The sequence below is a fragment of the Micrasema longulum genome, unplaced genomic scaffold (genome assembly GCF_059751315.1).
Source record: "Micrasema longulum isolate JH-2025_06_02 unplaced genomic scaffold, ASM5975131v1 h1tg001169l, whole genome shotgun sequence".
Taxonomy (NCBI): Eukaryota; Metazoa; Arthropoda; class Insecta; order Trichoptera; family Brachycentridae; genus Micrasema; species Micrasema longulum.
The window spans coordinates 101,451-125,287 of NW_028278356.1; the positions used below are offsets into that span (position 1 = coordinate 101,451).

At 34.2% G+C, this 23,837-nt stretch overlaps 1 protein-coding gene across 4 annotated transcripts in view; it reads left to right on the forward strand.

Moving 5' to 3' along the window:
- Positions 1–9,694: 9,694 nt before the first annotated feature.
- kcc (solute carrier family 12 member kcc) overlaps positions 9,695–23,837 on the forward strand; it is a 53,451-nt gene continuing 39,308 nt past the window's right edge. For all 4 annotated transcript variants that reach the window (XM_088233974.1, XM_088233976.1, XM_088233975.1 and 1 more), the window contains exon 1: positions 9,695–10,230. In XM_088233974.1, coding sequence (XP_088090100.1) covers positions 10,152–10,230 — 79 coding nt within the window. In that variant the 5' untranslated portion in view covers positions 9,695–10,151. The remainder of the gene's footprint in view (positions 10,231–23,837) is intronic.

Sequence of the window (23,837 nt, forward strand, 5' to 3'; positions counted from 1 at the left end):
GTATTTATCCACATGAAATCCAAGAGCGTCCAATGCATCCCAAAAAAGTCACTGTTTGGTGTGAATTTTGTGCTGGTGGCGTCACCGGTCCATATTTCTTTGAGAACGACGTTGACCAGATCATCACCGTCAACGGCGAGCGCTATAGGGTGATGATTACCATTTTTTTTTGGCCTAAATCTGAAGATATGGATACAAACGACATGTGGTTTCAACGAGACGGCGCTACGTGCCATACAGCTTATGCCTCATTGGTATTCTGCAAGAGTGATTTTAAAGCATAGTAATCTCACGTGGAGGTATTGTGAACTGGCCTCCGGGATCGTGCGTTTTGACCCGTTAGACTTTTTCTTGTGGGATTTTCTTTAGTCGTAGGTCTATTCAAATAAGCCATAAACCACAGTGACCATCAAAGCCAACATAACCCATGCCATTGGTCGAATTCAGCCTGATTTATGCGCTAAAGTCATGGAAAATTTGACATTTCAGATGCCCGACACCCAGAGAAGCCGCAGCAGACATTTGAACAATGTTATATTCCATACATAATGGCATCGATAGACCTTTCAAACGAATACAAAAATTTGATGATATCTCACACGCACTTTGTTTTATTTCAATTTATAGATAGGAAGTGCTTAATGAAAGACCCATATAAAATTTGTTAATCCAAAAAAAAAAATTTCAGGAGAGAGTAAAAACATTCGCTACTTCATTAACGATTTTTTTTCAATATCCGGATACACAAGTTTTACGCACATACATACATATTATTTGAAGTCCGAACAGAAAACGCTGAAGTATAATTTTTGACTACTTATAGATTCACAAATTACAACAGGGATGGAGAATACCTTAAATTAGGCATATACAGGGCTTGTGACCTGTCATTGGCTGGTTTAAGTGGCCACTTTACACCCTGTAACATTCACCATTTTGCCTATGTTTAAACGTCCATATTTCTTCAATTCTTCCATTTGTTGATTTAAGTGAAGTTAAAGAGCTGAAACCTATATTGTTGTGAAGAGATTTATCTGACTGAATTATTTCACATACCAGGCAATGCCTGAAAATAATTTTTCAATTTTCAAACTTCTTCTTGGACCAGTTGGTTTTATTACAATATTTGAGTTTGTCCAAATGTTTGCAGACAAAAGACTAGATTTCACCCCCTTGGGAGTCATTAAGATTAACAAATTACAACAGGGATGGAGAATACTTTAAATAAGGGAATATGGAAAGAAATACGGACCTATAGTTTTACATGTTTGGGTGACGATATTATTTATCATGTAAATATGTGCGTACAAATATATTTCACGACAAATAAAAAAGCTAACTATAATAGTAAATGTAAATAATTTAGTACTTAGTTGGGGATAAAGATAAAAAAAAGAGATCAAAGGGAGATCAGAATGAGCCACTAATATAATATTGCTCATTTCTGCGTCGGTTGGTAAGATCTCGAGCTCAAGTTGTTACCCAGAAAGAGCTATCGGCTTTACGATAACAAACTGAATTGCCTTCTTTTCTAACTTGAGCAAACTTATTTTTATTTTTTCTGCTTTTCCCCGCGGAGAGCTTTTGATAAATCTCTGATTAAAAAAAACTTAGACTGAATATGTGCAACAGAAGTCAAGTTTAGCAATGAAGCATTTTATTTGTTTTAGCATAAAAGTATTGACACCATGAGGACCCTTGGAATATGTTTTTTAGACTAGTAATAATTTTGATGATTTTGTCTTCTAATATTTCTTTCAGTCGGAAAGAAGGCATTATATTCCTGTCATAAAAAGTTAATGCTAGACTACTTTCATTCAGTTTGCATTCCCTTAATTTGGCTTCAGATAGTTTATTTTCTACCATTTTGATCGAAATAATTTTAAGTATGATATTCCATATAACCTGAGAGCTGTTTGGATATACAAAACTCTTCGTGCAATTTACACTGAAGAAATAAGAATTTCACAGATATAACTTTTGGTTTAACTATATCCGAGAACATAAAATCATCGAAATTTTCCCTCGTTCGTATATTTTGGTAAATTATGTTCATTTTTGTACATTCCCAATTATACTATAACGCTTCATTTAATTAAGGTTTAGAAAACAATATTTTTACCAAAAGGCTCTGTTCAATCCCGTTCCTCGATAAAAGTTTTCGCCATCGCATGCTGTACCAATAATTGTGTATAAAAATACTAATATTAGCAGTAGACCATATCTACTGGTACAGTAAAAAAAATATACATTATTTTTGGTGACGTATCTCGAAATTTTCTCATAAATTTTATTTTTATTTTATTTATTTCGAATACAAACAGATGTACAGGTTAAATTAAAAATTTTAAAAAAACATAATAAAATGTATACATAGTAGGGCCTGCCATCCAATTATATGTATTCACTAAATAATACTGTAATAAAGCGACGACGGCTTAAAGTTTAAAATATTATTATTATTATTATTATGGTTAAATAATTTATATAGCACCATTTTTGTGGAAATCACCTCAAGGGCGTTGTACAATAAATAAATATCCCAGCACGTCTTGCAGCTACAGAGCGCATAGACGATTGGGATTCTTGTTCCTCGTTTCCAATTATGGTCTATTTTAATTATAATTAAATATTATTTTTACTAAACGTATATAATGAGCGCATAGACGGTAAGTAATCAAGCTCCCATTTACATTTTATTTTAATTTGACAATAAAGTTTAAATAAAATTCAATTCAATTAAAATAAAAAATAAATAAAAAAACTCTGAACAGAAGAAAAACACTTTATAAATAATAAATACACTATTTATTAAAATAAGATAAATATGGACAAAACAAGGAGATAGTGGGAAGGAAAAGAAGGAAATTGATAAGGAGTGGTAAAGGATGATTGAAAGGAAGTTAGAGTGGAAAATGGCATTTGATTTAATAATTAAACGAATTATGAATGAAGAGCAAGAAAAAAGACAAAACGTCTATTCTCTGTTATTCTGAATCAAGCCTATTAGTTTTCTTCTGTACATATTGTATGGAGTGTTAAATATATCAAGACTATTACATTTTTCGTTAAATGCTTTACTTATACGAGGGATCGTAGAATGTTTCCGATGATTAGTTTTAATTTTACGAATATAGAAAATATCAGAGAGCCTAGTTGGCCTGGAGGGTACACGGTGAGCAAGTGGATTAATGAGTTCTGGGGAATCGAATTTATTATTTACAATTTTGTTAAGCAGGATCTGATCAAAAATATCTCTTCTGTGTGCTAATGAATCAAAGTAATGAAATTTTAATGAAGCTATATAATTTAGAAAATGCATATGAAATGTGTATTCTAGTTTTTTCGGGAATTTTCTTTAACACTCTCGATTCTATTGATATTTAATTTGTAAACAGGAGACCAGATAGCAGTGCAATATTCAAGATGGGGGCGTACGTATTTTATGTATAGTGTTATAAACGTACCTAAGTTTTTAAAAGATTTACACAGCCGCATGATAAATCCAGTCATTCTGTATGCCTTGTTAATTATTGTTTCTATATGAATATTGTGATTCAATTTTGAGTCCAAAAAAATTCTCAAGTCACGTATTTTGTTTGCTTCTCTAATTGTTTTTTTCCATTTATCATATAGTTATAGTTTATTTTATTTTTATTTCGAGTGAAAGATATTTTGTAACAGATTGAAACATTAATATGAAGTTTGATTTCAATACAGTAAGTTGATAATGCATATAAGTCTTGTAATTTTGCACAATCATCTCTACACTTGACTTTAAGGTAATTTTTTTTTATCGTCAGCATAACAAAGGTAATGGGCGTATTCGAAACAAAACTAAATATCATAAATATAGGCATTAAATAAAAGTGGCCCAAGGTGTGATCCCTGTGGTACACCAGACGGAATGGAGATGAAATCAGATTTATATCCTTCAACCATAATTGACATAAATGTTTATTATCAAACTTAGAGATGAACCATCTGTATATAATATATAAGCCATAAGTCACCGTGTATTCCCAGGTATTCTAATTTACGCATAAGAATTCGGTGATCCACCTTATCAAACACTTTTGAATAATCTGTATAACTAGTCTTGCCATAAATACTGTTACAAACTGTTTTTATTTTAATAAAAAAGCAATTCATTTAGCAATTTTTTTTTTATTACTAGGCTAACATGCATATTTCACTAATTGAAAAGAAATATTTTATTTAAAATGTCCTTCTTTTGCCTTCACACAGGCCTTTAAACGTGACGGCCGATTGTCAATAACAGCACCCACGATATCCATGGGAAAATTCCCCACTGCTTTTTTCAAAGACCGTTTCAAGCTCTCCAATTTGAATGTCGTCTGCTACAGACTATTATCTTTAACACTGAGCACAATGTGTAGTCCTGCGGATTAAAATCTGGGCTTCCAGAAGGCCAATCTTCAGCTCTAATAAACTCCGGTGTGTGATTTTCCAGCCATTGCTGGATCGATTTTGCCTTATGAGCTGGAGCAGAATCTTGCTGGAAGATCCGATGTCTCGAATCGAACATTTTGTCATTGAGAAGTTTAAAAATTCTCTCTAGAATGTCATCTGGTACGATTTTGCACTTGTCTTCACACCCTGCGCACAAAAATGAAGCTCAGAAACCCCTTCGTAAGATACACCCTATCAAATCATCACTGCTGCTAGATGATGACCTCTTTGAACTTTAGGAATGACTTGAGCGGCTTTTAAAGAGCTATGAGTATGCACTCGATTATTTTGCTTGTCGAAGTTTTCTTCGATGTTCAAAATTTTTTCATCAGAAAACAGAATTTCGTAATGCAAATTATTCGCGTATCGTGAAATAAGTTTTTTTGCTCTGGTCTTCCTAATGTTCCTTAAAGGTGGAGTAAGCAAATGACTAGTGTTTTTTTGGTGAACCCCTATTTTCAGGTCAGATTTGATGATGCGAGACATCCTTCGAGTCGATATTTTCATCTCCCTGGACAAGATTTTTTGTTTACGGAGCGGATTTCTATGAATTCTGCTTCTGGCAGCTTTAATAGCTCCTGGAGTCCACACAGTTCAAGGACGTCCAGATTTTTGTCGGTCTTCAGCACTTTGAATATTCTTGAACCGATTAATACTTCGATACACCAACTGGGGACTTAAACCTAAGTTTTAGGCTGTTAAAAACGTCATATATTCCCAACTTTGTGTAACGCGATTAGAGCGATTCGGTTTTTTTAACACTCCACTCCATGTTTACTCGCTGACGTTCAACGACTGACTAATTATAGCAAAAGTATAAGAGTTGGTACTTCACCTCAAAAAGGTGACGGGTCTCTACATGCTATTGTTTACATTTTATGAATTTTTGAACTCGTGTAACAATTATCCACCGTTTTTATTTTCTTCCATTCGAGAAACTGATATTTAACGTATTTTAATTTCTATAAAAACCAAATCTATGGGGAGTGATCAGCTGAGTATGAGATTGATATACTTTATTTTTCCTATTATCTTACCGGTTATTACTCACATTATAAACTTTTCTTTAAATACTGGAGATTTTCATGAAGCTTAGAAAAAAGCATTCATTATACCACTTCCCAAAATTTCTTTACCAGTCTCTGTCAAAGATTACAGACCTATATCTATTCTTTCAATTTTTTCTAAAGTCATTGAACGAGTTGTATATAATCAGCAAAATAATTATCTATTTTCAAATAATCTTCTTGATCCCAATCAATCAAGTTTTCGTGCAGACCATAGTTTAACTACCGCTTTAATCAAGGTTACAGATGACATTAGATACGCAATGAATAACAAAATGCTAACCTTGATAACATCACTCGACTTCAGCAGCGCTTTCAACTCTGTGGATTTCGATCTTTTGTTGGCTAGACTCAAAACACTAAATATGACACAACCGGTTATAAAATGGTTCGGATCGTATTTACAAGCAAGGCAACAGTGCATCAAAATACCAGATCATCAATTGGAATGGGTTGATATTGCCGCTGGAGTACCTCAAGGTGGAGTTTTATCACCATTACTATTTTCCCTGTTTCCACAAATTATGTTTGCGGGTAGTCAAAGATTGCTTAGTAAGCTAGACGTATCTTCAGTTAATCCTCTTAGTGTCAATGGTACCAATATTCAATACAGGAAATCCGTAAAAAATCTAGGAGTACAAATGGATGAACATCTCTGCTGGTGAGCTCATACTAATGAAATAAGCCGCAAAACATTTTTCAATCTACACTCACTTAGAAGGTTGCAAAAATTCTTACCCATTAATACTAAATGCACCCTTGTACACGCATTACTACTATCTATTCTAAATTACGCTGATGTTTCTATAACTGATTTAAGCTGTAAGCAACTCGATAAACTTGAACGACTTCAGAATACATGCATAAGGTACATTTTTGGTCTTAGGAAATATGATCACATTTCTGACTATCGTGGGCAACTGAAATGACTCAAAATTAGATAGCGGAGAGACTATCACTCCCTATCACTTCTGTTCAATGTACTTCATAATCTTAACGCTCCTTTATACCTGCGTGAAAAATTTCAACGCTTATCAGTTCATAGTTTACCTCTTTGTTCTAATTCTCAAGGCACTTTCTTAATACCCATCCACAATTCCTCTTTCTTCTCTAACTCACATAGTGTCCATGCGGCTCGACTGTGGAATCATCACCTCCCATCCACCATCAAAGATGTTAGTACATTATCTCTGTTTAAATCACGTCTGAAGAAACATCCCCTTTATCTTCCTTAATCTCTCCTTCTTTCCTTTTTCCTCTTTTTTCCTTTTTTCCCGTTGAGTAATAGTTTTGATTTAAGTTAATTTATAAACAAATACGTTTATTTCTATTTTTATATATCTTTAGCTTTTCAATCTTTTTTTTTTTCTATTGAATATGTTCTGTAACTTGAATTCTAAAAATAAACTTTTATTTTATTGGTTGGTTGGAAGAAATTTTCATTTGGCAATAAGCCCGCTAATGTACAAATAACATTATGTACAAAAAGTTAAATAAATATTTATGGCAGGACTAGGTATATGACATCAACTTGCGTTCTGTCATCCATATTGCATGTGACGTATTCGGTGAAATTTACCATATTGGTTAATACAGAGCGCCTCTTCAGAAAACCATGCTGAAAATTTTGTATATTTTAAGAATTTTTGGATGAATTTTATTATAAACCATGAAATCGAATAATTTTGAAAAAACTGAAAGAATTAAAATGGGACAGTAATTTTGAATATTATTTTTAGAACCAGATTTAAAAGTTGGTACTATTATTGCTTTTTTAAGTTTTGTAGGGCAAGTTTTTTCGTTAATTAATCTATTAAAAATAATAGTCAAGGGTAGTGACAGTGAGTGCGCGCTTTGCAAAAAAAAAAGAAGCAATCTCATCATTTCCACTTCCCTTGTTTGGGTTTATGTTAAGCAGATATTTTGTTACCTCTTATATCTGAAAAGCTGCAATACCAATTGAGTCGTAATCGTTAGGTGAATTTGGCGTAGATAAAATATTAAAAAGTTGATCATTGGTATTATTGCTAGGTGATTCATAAGATGTTTTAAAATATTTAAGGAAAAGATCGCAGATCTTCTTTCCCCCTGTACCTGTAGTCTCCCCATAATTCATAGTTTGAGGTATATTACCTCTTTTGTTAATATTTTTTGCAAATGACCAAAGTTTCTTAGTATTAATTGAAATTTCTCCCTCTACTTTGTTAATTAATTAATTAGAGAAGAATGACGAAATTTTTGTGGTATGCATGCGTTTATGCTTGATAGAGTAAAATATGTATGCAGTACGGAATTGGAATTTAAACATTTGTTTAAGATATGAATAACGATTAAAATTAGAATAAAATGTAAAAAAACTGTTCTCACTCGTATCTATATTTAAACAATTGGGTTCAACGAATAATGAATTTTGATGTCCTTATATCTCGCTCAAAAAAGTTGTAGAGATTCATTGCATATCTCCTAAGAAAGAAAGAAATGGTTAAACTGCGTGCATAACTCAAAACAGCCAAATTTAGACTTGGTGCGCTTTCTTGGGTGCAATGTATATATATTTTATAAACATCGAAACAATCACTAGAGAATTAATACCATCCATTAAAAATGTAAGACTACGCAAGGAAGGAATTATCATCGCTTCTATCCTCTGACCTGCTCTGGCCGCGGGGGCGGGGGCGAGGGGTCTCGGACTGCCATGCTACCCCGCAGTGCGTTACGGGCGACATGTCCCAGCGTCCGAAACGGGGGAGCAGATTGCGCGTATTCATTATCAAATTAAATCTAATAAAAGCTAATTATATCCGACGGTTGTAAAGGGGCTTTGGAATTCGTCAAAACGGCGAAACAGTTAGTCGACGACTCGACAGAGAACGGCGGCCGATTGTTTCTCCGAAATAAAATTAAATCAAAGCCTCCTATCGCCGCTATCGCCCGAAGTTTCCCCCCCCCCCCTCGGGCGTGTGAAATATAAATATATATATAAATAATAAATTAAAAAGAACGCGGGAACCTCCGTCGGGTTGGTGGAGAGGCGGCGGCGGCGGGGGAGGGGCACTCGATAGTCCCGCGCAGGCCTCGGGAGGCTGCGGTGCCCGGGCCGAGTGGCGGCCGCGCGAGTGTGTGTGTGCGCCGTGCCGGCTGCGTGTGTGGGTGCCGTTGCGCCCGTGTGTGAGTGCGCTTTTCGCGTGTGTGGGTGCGCCCTATTCGCTCGACACTTCCTGAGCTTTCCCAAATCTTCGGCGCCCCTGAAGCTCTCCGCGGGACGTGCAGCGTCCGCACTCGTGACGTTCCAGCGCTGATTAGGTGTTTCTGTCTGCCGTTTTTAAAAAATATATATTTTGATCCATTTTGGTAACATACAAATTCGACACTCGAGAATTTAAGGTTTCAATAACCCTTTTCTACATTATGAAATCGAACAAAATAAAATTAAAACAATTTTTTTTAAATAAAAATAAAACAGAATTCATGTACTTCCGCTTCTTATACTTCCGATTCTTAATTTTGAATTACGATTTGCGTTAAAATTTAAATTGAGATGAGAATCTCAATAGTTATTTGACTGCGATTTCGAAAGATATTTTCCCAACGAGCCGAGGGGCCAGGGGCCGGGGGAGTGGGGGAAGGCGCCTGCGCCGCGCGGCCTCTCCCTCCCCCCCAGCCCCCGCGCCCGGAGGCTGCGCCGTGGACCAGTTACGCTTTTAGGTTATGGGCACTCGCGGAAAACCGACGCCCCGCGACGCGCGCTCTTCCGGGAGCCTCTGACCTCCCGCGCAGGACTCCGGCCCAGGGGCGCAGCGCCCTACCGCCCCCGAGTGCGCGATACACTCCTTATTATTATATTACTCCCGAGCGGTTTCCCTCCCGACGTCATCTTGTCATTGTACCGACAGCGTGTCCTCTGGCTGTCGGAGCATTCCCTCGACCGACACTCTCCCCGCTGTCCTCGGCGGAGCCCCGACAGGCGCCAGAGGAGGCCGAAGCTCTCCCGCGTTGACATGTTTACTAACTTCTGTTCGCGTCCATAAACTCCCTTCAGGCTGATACTAATTTTTAACGAATTTAACTCGATTTGTCACTTTTAAATCATCGCATCGTTAAAGTAAAGCGAGAATATTATCACACGAATATAGAGTGCGATTAATCTCGATGAAGAATAAAATCGTACTTTTTGCGGTATGGTGTTTTTGTTGAATTATTTAAAAAATATCTTTCGATTCGATTCTACGATTGAGTCAAAAATTAGGAGAAAGATATCGTTCGCAATTTTCCCTCGTCCATCGGGGGCACGTCGATAACCCGTGTGGACTTAACGGATAGTCGTGTTTGTCTCACTGATATATCGAACAGCAATCTTTGGCTCGAATGGACTAACGATATTATTGTCGGTACAATCGACAAGATTACTCATAGTCGTTTGTTTGTCCCGAAAGGAGACCGAGGGAGATATGATATGTCAACGGTATTCCGGAGTTAGTCCAGATATGACCCCCGTCGCTGCGACGTGTTCTTGAAACAGTTCATCGTCAGTGCTCCGTGTCAGTCGAGGCGCGTGTTCTCGCGAGTTCGGTAAAGCGAGGAAGTCGAGATCCGGGAGACGAGAGCTGCAAGATGGCAGGAGGCTCCAAGAAGAGCAGTCCTCTGCCGGCAACTAAGGCAGAGGCCAACAATACCACGTCCCCCAAGAAAGGTTTGTAAAAACATATCTGTCGTTATAAATTGTTGTTTTATAGGTTTACGTACTGTCACACAAACGGGGATCAATTTGTTTTTTTAGTCATTTCCACCATCACAATTTCCTATTAATATTTGATGAGATCAAATACGAGCTGTGCACTAATTTTCCTAAAATTATGAACAAAAACAATATGCTTTTTTAAGCTTAATTAGTTTCCGAGAGCGGTTTTTTTTGTCATGGGTACTTTTGTAAGCCAGACAAATGTTTAAATCATGTTAGGTTTACAAATAATTCGTCGAGTAAATGAAAACGCTGAATGATGGGATATGTCCGAGCGAGGTTGTGGTTTGATACGCCCACTTTCAACGTAACCTATTCATCGGAGTAGAGAACAAATTTCCAGTGCTTTCTTCTGAATCGCGGTACGTATTCTAGGAATAAAATCACTTTGTAAATAAACTTTCAAGGGTTAAAGATGATGTCGTTGAAATGAATTCTTTCTAATTTTGCGTTCTAAAAAAGTTTTTTTTCGCTTAGACAATATAAACAGTAATATGTTATATATATATTTTTTTTAATGCATTCGAAATTTAATTTCTTTTTCATTTATAGATACCATTACATAACACGAATGAAGTACTTGTTTTTCTGAAAAGATTCTTCATTGCGAGACTATTTAGCTATGTCATTTTTTTTAAGTTCGAGATTAGCAATTAGCAAAAATGGACAAATCTGCTTTCCTTCCATGCTTTTACTTTTATTTGCTTTGTACATATTTTGATATTTTTATGTTTCTATGTTCTTTTCATTATGTATTTTTGTACTATTTAATTTAGCACTCGATCTTATTTGGCATATTATTTATAACTTCTATTTCTTGCTAAAGTGTAGTTTAAAGAAACCAAATCTCAATTATCATTTTAATTCTGCTTGCATATATATATATTATTTTTCTATTGATTTCAAAGATGCTATTATTTTGTTTTTTTTTCAATGCCACTGTATTTTACTTTTATTTTGTTGATTTTAATGATACTGTTATTTTGTATATTTGATTATGTATGAATCTAAATTTGTATAATTAATAATTTACATTTTAATATTTATGTCTGATTATCTTTTTTAAATTGTATTCTTTGGAATTTTATTATTTATTACTTTTACCTTTTTTTCTGGATTTTTATTATATTGCATCACGTCATTATATTGGAATCAAATTCATTTTACTTTGTATTTTGTATTGTTATTTATTATGGCTTGACACAGGCATAGCCTAAAAAGTCAATAAGTTCACGTAATTTTGAATGAATAAATGAATTATTTTGTAAAATAATTTAGTTTAATTGCGAATTATTACTTATTTCTTCGTTTTGGTCCAGAATAAATATATAAATTGAGGCGTTTTGGGCGTTGTCCAGTATGTAAATAAAATTAACAAATGAATCTTATACACATTAAAACAGTTTTCAGCTCTAAAGAGCTAGTAGTTAAACAACACAAAAAATAGAAGATAGAAGAACTGAAGAAATACAAATGTTCAAACATAAGCAAAATGGTTTTTGACAGTGTGTAAAGTGGCAACTTAACTAGTTAATGACAGATCAAAAGCCCTGACTTCAGTATATGTTTTCTTAAATTGTCTCTATCTCTGTTTTAATGTGTAATTAATAATCAAATAGAAACTCACGTAATCAAAATAATTACATACACTGCATAGTGTATAATCGTCATCTCCATCTTAAGTCTTGGCTTGATTTTGAAAAATGCTATTTATTATTAATGAATATATACACCGAAACCTTATTTTACAAAGGGATATGTTTCACGCACACACGATAGTGTAAAAATAAAACAATGGTGGATAGCCTTCTTTTTATAACAATCAATTGCTAAAAAATGTAACATGAAAATCTTAACACAAATGATTCACTATCACTGATAAACTTTTTTAAGTTTATAAATTTTCCTAACTTATTGACATTATAAACGTCACTATTTTTTGTGGTATTTGCTCTTCTGAATTCTTAATGTTAAAATATAAAAATAACGCTTTAGCATTAATAACCGCGGTGTTCTCGACATATTAATTAATTGACCTTTAAGAATACTGTAGTTTGCCATATATCTCGCTCAAAATAATCATAGAGATACGCGAATGTTCTCTTAAGCGAATCAAAAAATAACATTGATCAGCAATCATAACTCGAAGCAACCAAATTTAGACTTACGACAGTGCACAGCTAAACTGGCAGTGCATAACGTAGTTTTAGTCCCAACACCCCGTATCGAGATATGGAATGTATGGGAGTGGAACATAAAACTGGTAGAGGAAGGATGAGAACAGAGTAAACGCGGTCTGACCGGGCTACGAATGCTGAAATCAGGCGAGAGTGCAAATCTGAGAGAATTTTAATTGATTAGATTAAGAAACGATCACTTAGAGTCTAAGTGATCCGAACCGAACCGAACCGTCTAAGTCTCAGACGGTTCGGTCATGTTGAACGAAAGAATGGTAAAATAGTTATGTAAGGCGATAACAAATGGTAGTAACGCAGGACGAGGACGACCAAGAAAGACGTAGAATGATCAGAAAAACCAAAATATGTAGCTTGGTCATGTCGAAGGCAGAAACAGCCGAAGAGCGTGTTCATTTTTGTTTTTCACCCCGTTTACTCATCCCTAGACACTAATAACGTATTATATAAAGATATTGCAACAGATATGGAGAACATTTTATATAAAATGGAAGTCTAGGCATTTACAGGGCGTATGACCTGTCATTAGCTGGTTTAAGTGGCAAAATTCCACAGTGTGGCTTTTTAGAAGTTTTTTTGGAAGATGTATAAAAATGCTGAAACCTTTATCGATGCGGGCGAGATTCATCCGGGTAACATCATACTAGGCGACACCGGAAAACATTCTTCAATGGTTTTACTTCTTGAACGAGCTGGTTTAATTAACAGTATATTGAATTTGCCCAAATTTTTGTAGAAAAGGACTGGATTTCAATGCAATGTGTCGTACTGTACATATTATATTCGACTACGAATTTAAATTTAGGCGATATAAAAATATATTTTTAAAATTCAAACAACAAACAAACCGAGTTTCCCCGGACGGATTGGCAGAGATGATAAAACGCCATATCGAACGTCTCTGCATACAGACCTCGTTTCCTCTACATTCATACGTCTTCTCATGCACGCGTGCCGATACCTATATTTAACGGGCCCTCAAATCTGGCCACTCCAATATGCCACGACGGATATCGCTTCGTTGGTAGCCATCCTCGAGCCATCCTCTTCGCAAGTTATACGCATTACTGTCGCAGTCTGTTTACAGTTTTCCACGTGGGGAAGTCCAAACTGTGCGCGGAGTTCGTGCTTTCTAATGGGGCTATTCGGAGCCTTTCGTCGAGTTTCCTTCTCTGCACATCCTCTCTGCATCTTTCTGCAGAGGCCTCCGAGTCAGTTGTCACTTTGAGGAAGTTCTTTCTCGATCCCAGTCTCGGAGGAGCCATTCTATGGTTGTAAAGGGGGCGTCTCGGGTCATGGGTCTGTTTGTATCTCTCGGTTTCCGCTGCTACTTTTCTCCCGATGTTGGGTGGAAGAATTGCAACGATAGACTTAAGTTTGTGCACCGGTGTCAGGCCGCCTGTCGCCGGTCGTGCCGTGTCATTTACAGCAATGTCCACCTGTTTGGCGAGTCCTGACATTTGCCAAACTGGACAGGCGTACTCTGCTGCGGGACGCACAAACCCAAGGCAGGGTGCGGAGTGCGGAGTGCATGTGGAGATGCTCCGATTATTGTAATTTTTAACACGTCCTTCTTCAAATATTTTTTAGATTTGGTCGTGCCATGTCTCTCTCAGTCTTCGTTGATTTCTGCGTCCGTGAACATTCGCACTGTAAATATTTTTAACCATTTTCTTGCTGTTCATTCGCTCCACATGTTCAAACCGAAGCAGAACTCTCTTCTAGATTTTGTTGATAATGCTGTTCTCAGCCTAACGTGATGTACGGATTTTAACATTTGTGTACCCATCATAGGTACATAGGTATATCGCACATTCGCCTGAGAGATCGCATTTCTCCAGCATTCAGCCTACTTTCAACTTGTTTTTCCAATTTCAGACTTCTCTGCCATAGATAAGGGTCGGCACCAAGACTTCCTTGTGAACTGCTGATTCATCGCATTTATATATAAATGTAAAAAATATACCAAACACGCATTTTCAAGTACCTAAATAAATCTGTATTTATATATAGAATACGTGGAATAATATGGGTTTAAACTTATACTTTATGAAATCAAACACTGATTTGAGTCTATTGAACACTTTATTTTATTTTTACAAATATAAAAACAAAATTTTCGTGACAATTGTTTCGCCTTGTTAGGGCATTTTCAAACGATTTTGAAGATTAGATGGACTGAATGTCCTTGTGTAGTTATGTAATTCAAGGTGCTTAAGTAAAAAATAAAAATAATCTTACGTTAATCCTAATTGTGGGAAAAATCAATAGTTAAGGGCAAGGCTAAGTGTTAAATAGGTGATGGGGAATTAAGATATTTATATTTGAATTTCGGAAAAAAGTATTAATAACATACATGTATGTATTGTAAAATAATTAATGAAGCTTTGAAGTTTTATATCTTTAGATAATATTTGTGGAAAATATATCAATAATATTATAATAGGTAGGTGTTCTTTATAATTTTAATACATGATTGAAATATTTCGAAGAAATTCATACAAACGTAAATGTATTTTATACAATATTTATATTTTAAGGAATTTCTAAAAATACAAATGCATTTGTAAAATGGTTTATCTATTAATAACGCATTATGCAAGCGTGCTCATAAAGGAACATAGTGTAAAATAACAGTATCTTTAAATATATTTAATAGTGGTGAAGATATTTAAGAGGTTTGTTTATTTATTACTTTAAAATTTGGGTTGTTTAGATATTTTTTGAATTCCTAATTGTTCCAGTATATTAAGTTTACGCCCTTTGTTTTCAACGTGTTATGGAATTGGTTTATTTGAGATATTAATTTTATGATTATTTTCAATTAAGTGATTGGCAAATTGAGAATCTTGTTTTTTTATTTTTAAAGGATCTTATGTGTTCGGAATATCCGGTTAAGAAAGAGCGGCCAGTTTGTCCCACGTAAACTATATTACATTCCAGTTTGTAAATTTTATTGTTTTCTAATCAAATCAAATCAGTGTTTGATTTCTTATATTATAAGTTTAAATATGGAGTTCTACAAAATAAACACCAAATCAATCAATAATATTAGTTTAGTTTGTTTACCTTTCCCTTTATTTTTACGTGATACGATACTGGTGTAGCAACCCTTTACATTGCGCCCTTTGTGGTGAGTTTTTTGTTTGGTTATCTTCAAAAAAAATTAAACTGTTCTACGCTTAGACTCATTAAGTCGATACACGTGGATTTATTGTTTGACAACCCCATACTTCTGGTCATTGTATTGTTTGTCAGATCGTCCGTTGTTCCACAGGGACTATGACGTCCGCCGTGGGAATATTTATGCGGCACAAACCGTTCATAATATTAACGATATATGAGTTATATTTTGGAGGTTTGTGTTAGGTCATCGGGGTATATAGCGAGGTTGTTAAATAACCCTTAACAGGGCAACGTGTCGTTGCGGAAACTAGTCGGTTGTGTAAATGAATAAAGTGGTTCATAAATTGAAGTTATTTTATTTTTCACAAACATAATATATATTAAGTTGCCCCAATTAACCAAAGTAAAAAGAGTTTATTAAGATCAACATATTGCAACAAAGAAGAGAACAATTTCGAAAAGGAAATATTGAAGTCTAGGCAGTTACAGGGCTGATCACTTATCGTTGGCCTGTTCAAGTGGCACTTTACACAATATGGAATATTTCCATTGTTTTTTCCATATTTGAACATATATATTTCTTCAATGTTTTTATCTGTTCCAGCCACTCCATTTCTGTTGTGATGTGTTAATACATAATATTTTAAGCGGTAAATAGTAATGCATATTATAATATGTTCGGTATATTGTTATCCAATTGGACTCACTCGTTTACATCGCATTGTGTGTTTAGATTAACAACAATAAGGAGACAAAACATTTATAAAAAGGGAATATAGAAGTCTAGGCATCTACAGAGCCACTCGACACACTGTGTAACATTCATTATTCCGCCTAGGTTTGAACATCCACACAATTCCTAAACTTTCCATCTATTGATTTTTGCGAAGTAAAAAATCTAAAACCTTCACTAATGCGGGTAAGATTCGTGTTTTTTAAATTTATTTTAAAGAATCATTTCACCTACCGGGCAACGCCTGAAAATACTTTTTTATTTGTCTTCTTTTTATACCATAATAAATGAATTCCCTATAATATGTTGCAATAAATTTAGATTTTAATAGCTCACGAGGGAGTGAAATCCGCCTGTTTTTGTAAACAAATGTGTAAATACCTTATCATCTAAAGTATTCTGAAAAATCGTAGCTTATCGAATATTGTGACTATTTATCTAGGTAATTGAATGGATTCATTCCAAAGAACGGTATATTTTTAATATCAAAAACATTTTTACTTTGGTTGTGGGACAGTTTACACTTATCGGTTCATACAAATTATAAACAAATAATTGTTTTTGATTAACTTTTCGAAATATTTAATTTTGTGGTGTTGTTAGTATCTCATTGGTATTGAAGACAATCTTCAATATAAATTATTCAACACAAAGTCAATTCACACCATTTTTCCGGCTAAACTAAAAGCTATCGGTGTAAGAGATCCTTTATTATCATTCTTCGCGTCTTACCTATTTAGGTATTTCATTTGAAAGAAAGCAGTTGATTTAAATTAATAATTTCGTGTTCCGATCCCTGTTTCATCTGGAAGACGTCAGAAGCCCGCCTTGCTCAATAAATATTGAATATGTTCAATAAATTACATTTTCATTTCTTTTTCAAAATTATGGCTTTTTGCTGATGACAACAAGATACTTAAGGCTGTAGTCTGGTAAAACGCACGAAAAATGAGGAAATAATACGATTTTGGCATTTTAAAAACGAAAGTTTTTTTTCAATCGCGCAATAATAAAAATAAAAAAACCTAAATTAGATAAAAACAACAATTTGTAAAGGTATTTCTGTTATCGGTATCGGTAAGGGCAGGAATGAAGGTTATAAAAACGTAAATACGACATTGTTATAAATTAAATATTACAAACAGAATTGTCTGATTTTTTTTTTTAAATCCTTTAAAAAAAGTTTCAGCTAGAATATTTCAGTGTTTTTTTTTATTTATATAAGTAATACCGAAGGCATAATTTTATGTAGAAATAGAGGAAAATGTCACAAAAATGTATGTAATTAAAATGCTTGTATTTTTTTTTTTTTTAATTTTGCTTCTGTTACTTTTATGTTCAATTTATTATCTTCAAATTATTATTAAAAAAATCAGTTCAATACTTGGTCTTTATTGAGATCCCAGATACCTAAGTTTAGTCTAAATTTGAAATGGCGTAATCTGCCAGTCTAAAAGTAATTATATTTTAGTTAAATGAAACTTTTAAGTATATTTTTTAATTTAAAAATAATTTATTTACATACATAAGTTTATTGTACATTATTTGAGACATAAGTCCTAACTCCATGGGACTAAAAGTCCTGTGTTGAGATGGGAATACTGTGTATATCTTGTTTATGTTTATTAATTTTTTTATTATTGCCCGATTTAAAAAAACACTTTCCTTTTAAAATGGCAAAATCGTATGATTTTCTCATTTTGCGTGCGTTTTACCAGACTACAGCTTCAGTTGAAGTAAGCTCATAGATCCCGGTAATAGGGTATTCTTATAAACTAGGGATATGAGTTTAAATGTATTAAGTATTTAAATAATATTTTTATGATTGCGAGCATTTTACTATAAACATCTAAAACTAATGTTTTCATTTATAATTTCCTATTTAAAGTTCGAAAGAAATAAAACGGGCCGTAACTGGCCAAAAGATTGATGACGTCACGCGTGACTTATGGATTCTACGTTCACTCAAATCCTTTACTGAGATCGTCTGACGCAGGCGGCTTGTAGCTTTTTTTTTGTTTCCATTTAAAAACATCCATAGCATTACGATTGATATTGGTTTTTTACAAGGAAAATCCGATAACTTACCCAAAATAGATAAAATCATTATGGGTATTTTTTTATCATCCAATACAAACTTTTTAAGTTCCGAGTATAGAAATGTAAAAGCCGCTAAGTTAGGAAATATATAGTGTTTGCTTCCAGAATGTATTCATTCAAATAATTGTGTTATTTGCATGTACTATAAATATATTGTTTCACGTACATTTAATGCAAAAGGGAAGTAATGTGACTTTGACACAACATAACTCATGAAATACCATCGCTTGTAAACATATCTGTTGCGCGAGTGCGTGTTAATGCATTTTTTTTTATTAAATGAGATTTACTTATTAACATATCAGCTAGGGAAAATAACGGAGACAATGCCGTAGGATACATTCAAGTAAAACGGACGGGTGATATACAGAACATAAAGTTAGAACCAAAGCGTAATTGCGATGAAGTCTAGGAAACAATAGATTCCTGCAAGTATGAAGACTGTCCAGCATCTCAAGGTCAGTTGCCATTTTGTAAAAGCAATAAATTTTACAAATAAATAAGGTAGGTTTTCATACAGCAATTTTTTAGTTATTTTATTTATTATTTATTTAGAAAACCAACAGTTCTACATATTTAAGAAATATTACGTAGGCTCAGAACCAATAATAGGTTTCTACAAATTAAACTTAGTAACAAAAGTACAGAAATATAATACAAATATAAACAATAATAGTAACGTTCAAAGAATAAACTATTTTTGTACCTGTCAAGCCAAATAAGTGCTAATTTCGGTGCTAATAGTATATTTGTATAGTCTACATCATTAAATTTAGTATTGTGTACTGAACAAGACCTACGGAAAAAAGTATAGTGGTTTGTTTTTTTTAACATCTCGTTTCATAACGTTCAAATGCGTTCGACCATTTTTTCCGCATTTTTTTATTAGGTACTAGGAACAGCCAAAAAATATTAGTTTGGCGTCTTCACCGTAGTGTTTGTGCACATCGGAACTAAACAGTACTTGTATCTTATAACTAAAGACATTTTATAAGCGTTAATTAGTTTAAATAGTGTAAAACAACCGATTACAACAAAAACAAATTGTTTGAAGGGTCGTCAGTCGGAATCGTAACGTGTGACGTCACAAGCCCGCTCGGCATCCGAATAGTCGTTTTGGCGCCAATTCAAAGTATACGTTTTTAAACCGCTAAAGAAAAAATGACGCGTGGACATAAAAAAAAAAATCTACAGTGACCATCGTAATTTTTTTTCTTTTTCTTGCAAAATAAAAAAAAACGTGAAAATACCCTATTGTCTCCCTTTTCAAGAGGATATTAATTTTCTTCGTGAATGATGCGACATCGATTGTCTGCAACTGAACATTGACAAATGTAAAATAATATTTTTCTCGCGATAAAAAAACCTATAAAATTCAAAATATTTCCGTTTCAATGGTTTCTTCAAAAAAGGATCTTGGCATTACTTTAAATAGTAAACTCTCCTGTCGTGAACACATCGGTAATATTGTAAACAAATATTTCATCTTCTTGGTTTTATTAAAAGGCTTCAAAAATATTAATAGGTACCACCATAAGTCTTGCTCTGTTCACTAGTTCGACCCCATCTTGAGTATGCTTCTCCGATTTGGTCTCCATTCTACATATAGGACTCATATTGACCATATCGAGTCTGTCCAACACCGTTTTCTACGAAAAGTGTCATGGTCGCTCGGATCGCGAAGGAGTAATTATTCCTCAATTGAAATGTACCAATCTCTCAATCTGTTTTCGGGTCTCCCTGTTGTAATCGATTTCACGTCATGTTCCCCCCCATGTCACCAGAAATCAAAATTTGCTATTTATCCAACTTCTAAAAGGCACTTTTGTTTTTCTGTCACAATATCCAGAATGTGTAGATTAGTCAATTCGTGATACAACTTGAAATTCTTTGGGATAGATTTATTTGCAATTAACACAGTGTAAAATGAAAATGAATCAGCATGAGTTAGCTCGAAGTCTTATATTGATCGTGTTTTTAAATACATTACGTACCATTTTTGTTTTGCCCTTGTTTGTCTTTGCCATATAGTTTTGTTATTTTTGTTCGGTTTCTTGTACATACTCGTATCCTTCTTCATATATTGTTACTATATAATAAATAAATAAATAAATCCCGAACGTTTACGTCAATGGATTGAGATATTAAAAAAAAAAATAACAGAAAATACGTAAGTCTCAATATTTACAAGAACCGAAAAAACTCATATGGCGATTGTTTCCCCGTCACGATGACAGGCATAAGCCCTGTGATGGGCCACTCTTCTATACTATGCATACACAATAATGATGTATAGGTAAATTACACAATGTTTTTACGGGGCATAACCTTATTCAATTACAAATTTGTAGCTGGGAAGAATTAAATAAAAATGTATATATTTTTGTAATTTGCGTCTTCTCAGTGGAATCGTATTCCTAGGAAAAGGATTTCACTTAGTAGGTACCAAGGGAAATTAAAAAAAATGTACAGTTACGGAAGTCAAATATTAGAACTACTATCTCAACATGACAGTTAATCCTTCCCCCTCCCCGGGTGCCCGCTCACATTTACCGATGGAGAATGGTCTCCAACACTTGTCACTGTCATCAGCAGACTGTCAAATGAACGAACACTTTTATCGAGCTTAGTAAATATCCTCGTTTTAGGAAAAATCTTTTGTCAGTCGGGATATTTCTTGAATTCGAAATGAAATGACTAGGACAGAAAAGACCTTTGTTAAAGTAAAATATCACATTCGGCGGTGCAAAGGGTTGCGGGAGGCAGCAGAAGGGGGCGCGGGTGGCACGGGTGGCGCGGGTGGCGCGGGTAGCGCGGGTGGCGCGGGTAGCGCGGGTGGCGCCACAAGGGCCATAATAATAGTCGCTCCGTGAAAACTTGACCTAATATTATTAAGAGCCATTCCAGTTTTACGTTCGGTATTATTTTTCGCACATTGAATAGAAAATGTCGCATTTTGGATTCGGGTGTTTGAAACGGAGTCGCTAAATTGCGAACCTCTCCGCTTATTGAAACGTGAAGAAAAGACCAGTGTGAGGAGATTGTGAAGCGGACCGCGCCGCGAAGTGAATGGATTTCGATAGATTTATTAGTGTATTTCGGTGTGTCGAAAAATGTACAGAATTACTCGATTTTTTATGGAGATGGAAACATGTCACAAACGAGACGGTTACGTTTCTAAGAATAGTATAATATACACTGGACCCTCGGTTTACACGGTTTCGATATAAAATCGATAGCCATTCTCATCACCACGTACACTTCAACTTCTTAACTACACTTATGCGCGTAGTCAACTCGAGTTCGCTTCATCAGTGCGGTCCTTTCAGTATAATGCATTTATTAATCAAATAGAGAATATTAATAATGCAATTTTTAAGGAGCTTCAAATATCATTTTGGTAATATTGAAAATGATTACAGCGAACTTTTTATTCAATTTACTATAGAATTATTACAAAAAGGCGTCTTACGTGTGATTTCATTTTTATTTTCAAAATTCTAAATAATATGGTTGATTCGCCATACCTTTGCCGAATCGGAATTAACGATGTCGTCACGGATCGGTTTGAGGTCACCACCGGAGTTCGCCAAGGTTGCGTCCTTGAACCGTTCCTTTTTGTAATCCTTATGGACTTCATCCTTAGAAAGTCAATTCCACTAGATCGAGGAATATCTATTTCTCCCTCCCGAAAACTCTGCGACCTAGAGTATGCCGATGATGCAGTTATAATCGACAATTCAGTCGGGGGTCTGAAGACCTGAAGACCGGAAGGTCACTGTAGATAATCTAAATAGGTACTCCGCAAGTACGGTAGGTAATTTTTATCTTTTCCGTATCTAAAGATAATATATTGTTGCCAAACCATAGTTTCAATTTATTTATAACGTCATTAGCTACTAAATTTACTGAGTTCCAGTTTACTCCCTCAACTAAAACAACCGTATCATTGACATATGATATTATTTATGAATTTAAATTTTGACAAAATATGTCCAGATGGTGTGGAAATTCCATTCATGACTTCAATTAACACGTACCAAAGATTATTTTTTTTCCAAATTATTGGATAGAAAGTGGTCGGAACAGACACAACTGTTATTTCCATTACTTGTTCCGGGGACCAATTGTTCCGCCCTGTCGCATGGATCCATTTATTTTGCCTTATTTCATCTATCGGGAATCTTAAAAAAACCTTCATCTACCATATGCTTATAAATTAAATGATAAAATGATTACACATATAAATAACATTTAAGTAAATACTTATTATTTTAAATAAATGCACAGCCCTGGTAGTCTTAATTCATAAAATAAATAACATAAAAATACCATTCAAAATTGGCTCAGTTGTATTGTCACCTCTTTTAGTTACATTCATTAAATGAATATTTCAAATTCTTTCAGTGGGATAAAAAGAGAAAGAATTATTTCCAGATGTCGGTTGACTCGGTAAAAGGTCGTCGAGTTTGCATGTCTTGAATATTTAGAGAAATATTTTGATTTAAACGATTGAAAAAAATGATTTAAATAACATAAATCTAATGTTTAAGGTATTTAAATTACACAGAAACAAATGCTATAATAATTGCTCAAATGATAGTAAAAAAGTAGTGGTGCATTCATGTTGAAAACTACCAAAAAAACGTGTTAATGTAAAAATTTATAATATTTGATAAATACCTGTGATAACTGAAGCGTTTTCTCCCTTTTCCAGTTCTATTTGAACATCCTTTCATGGCACAAGTCGGCATGATGAATTTTGATGCAATTAGCACTAAATACGATAAACAATCTCAAAACACCGACAGAGCGTTTGACAGTTCGAAGCAATACTGGCCGCGTACGTCAAAAATGAGCATCGCACGAATTCGAAAATCAACTACAAAACAAAAAATGAGGACCGTACCCACAGATTTTTTTTTGTCTCCCTTTCTCTCATTTAGAACATACTGTAAAAAATAAGTCGGCTATAACCGGCAATATGCATTGGATTGGTAAAATATCTTGTTATCCCTCTATATATGTATATACTCTAAGTGTAATAGTAATATATTTATACTATTATTTATTGGAATGCCCTGCATCGTTTTCTTTACTGACTTGGCGTATAATATATATGATTGTTTTAGTTAATAGTCTTTGTTACGATTTTTAAACCGTAACAATGATTAGATGTTATGTTTTAATTACGAAAGTGGTTAGAAGACAGACTGTTTCAATATTGATTTGTTATCTATGTAAAACATTCATTTAAGAAACTCAATATTTTTATCTTTCGTTAAATACGTTAATTTTTAACTTTTCCATTTCTTTCATTTTTATTTACATATATTCGATCTTAATTTGACTAGTAAATTATTATTTTTTTGATTTATTTATTAATATATTAATTTATTAATTAA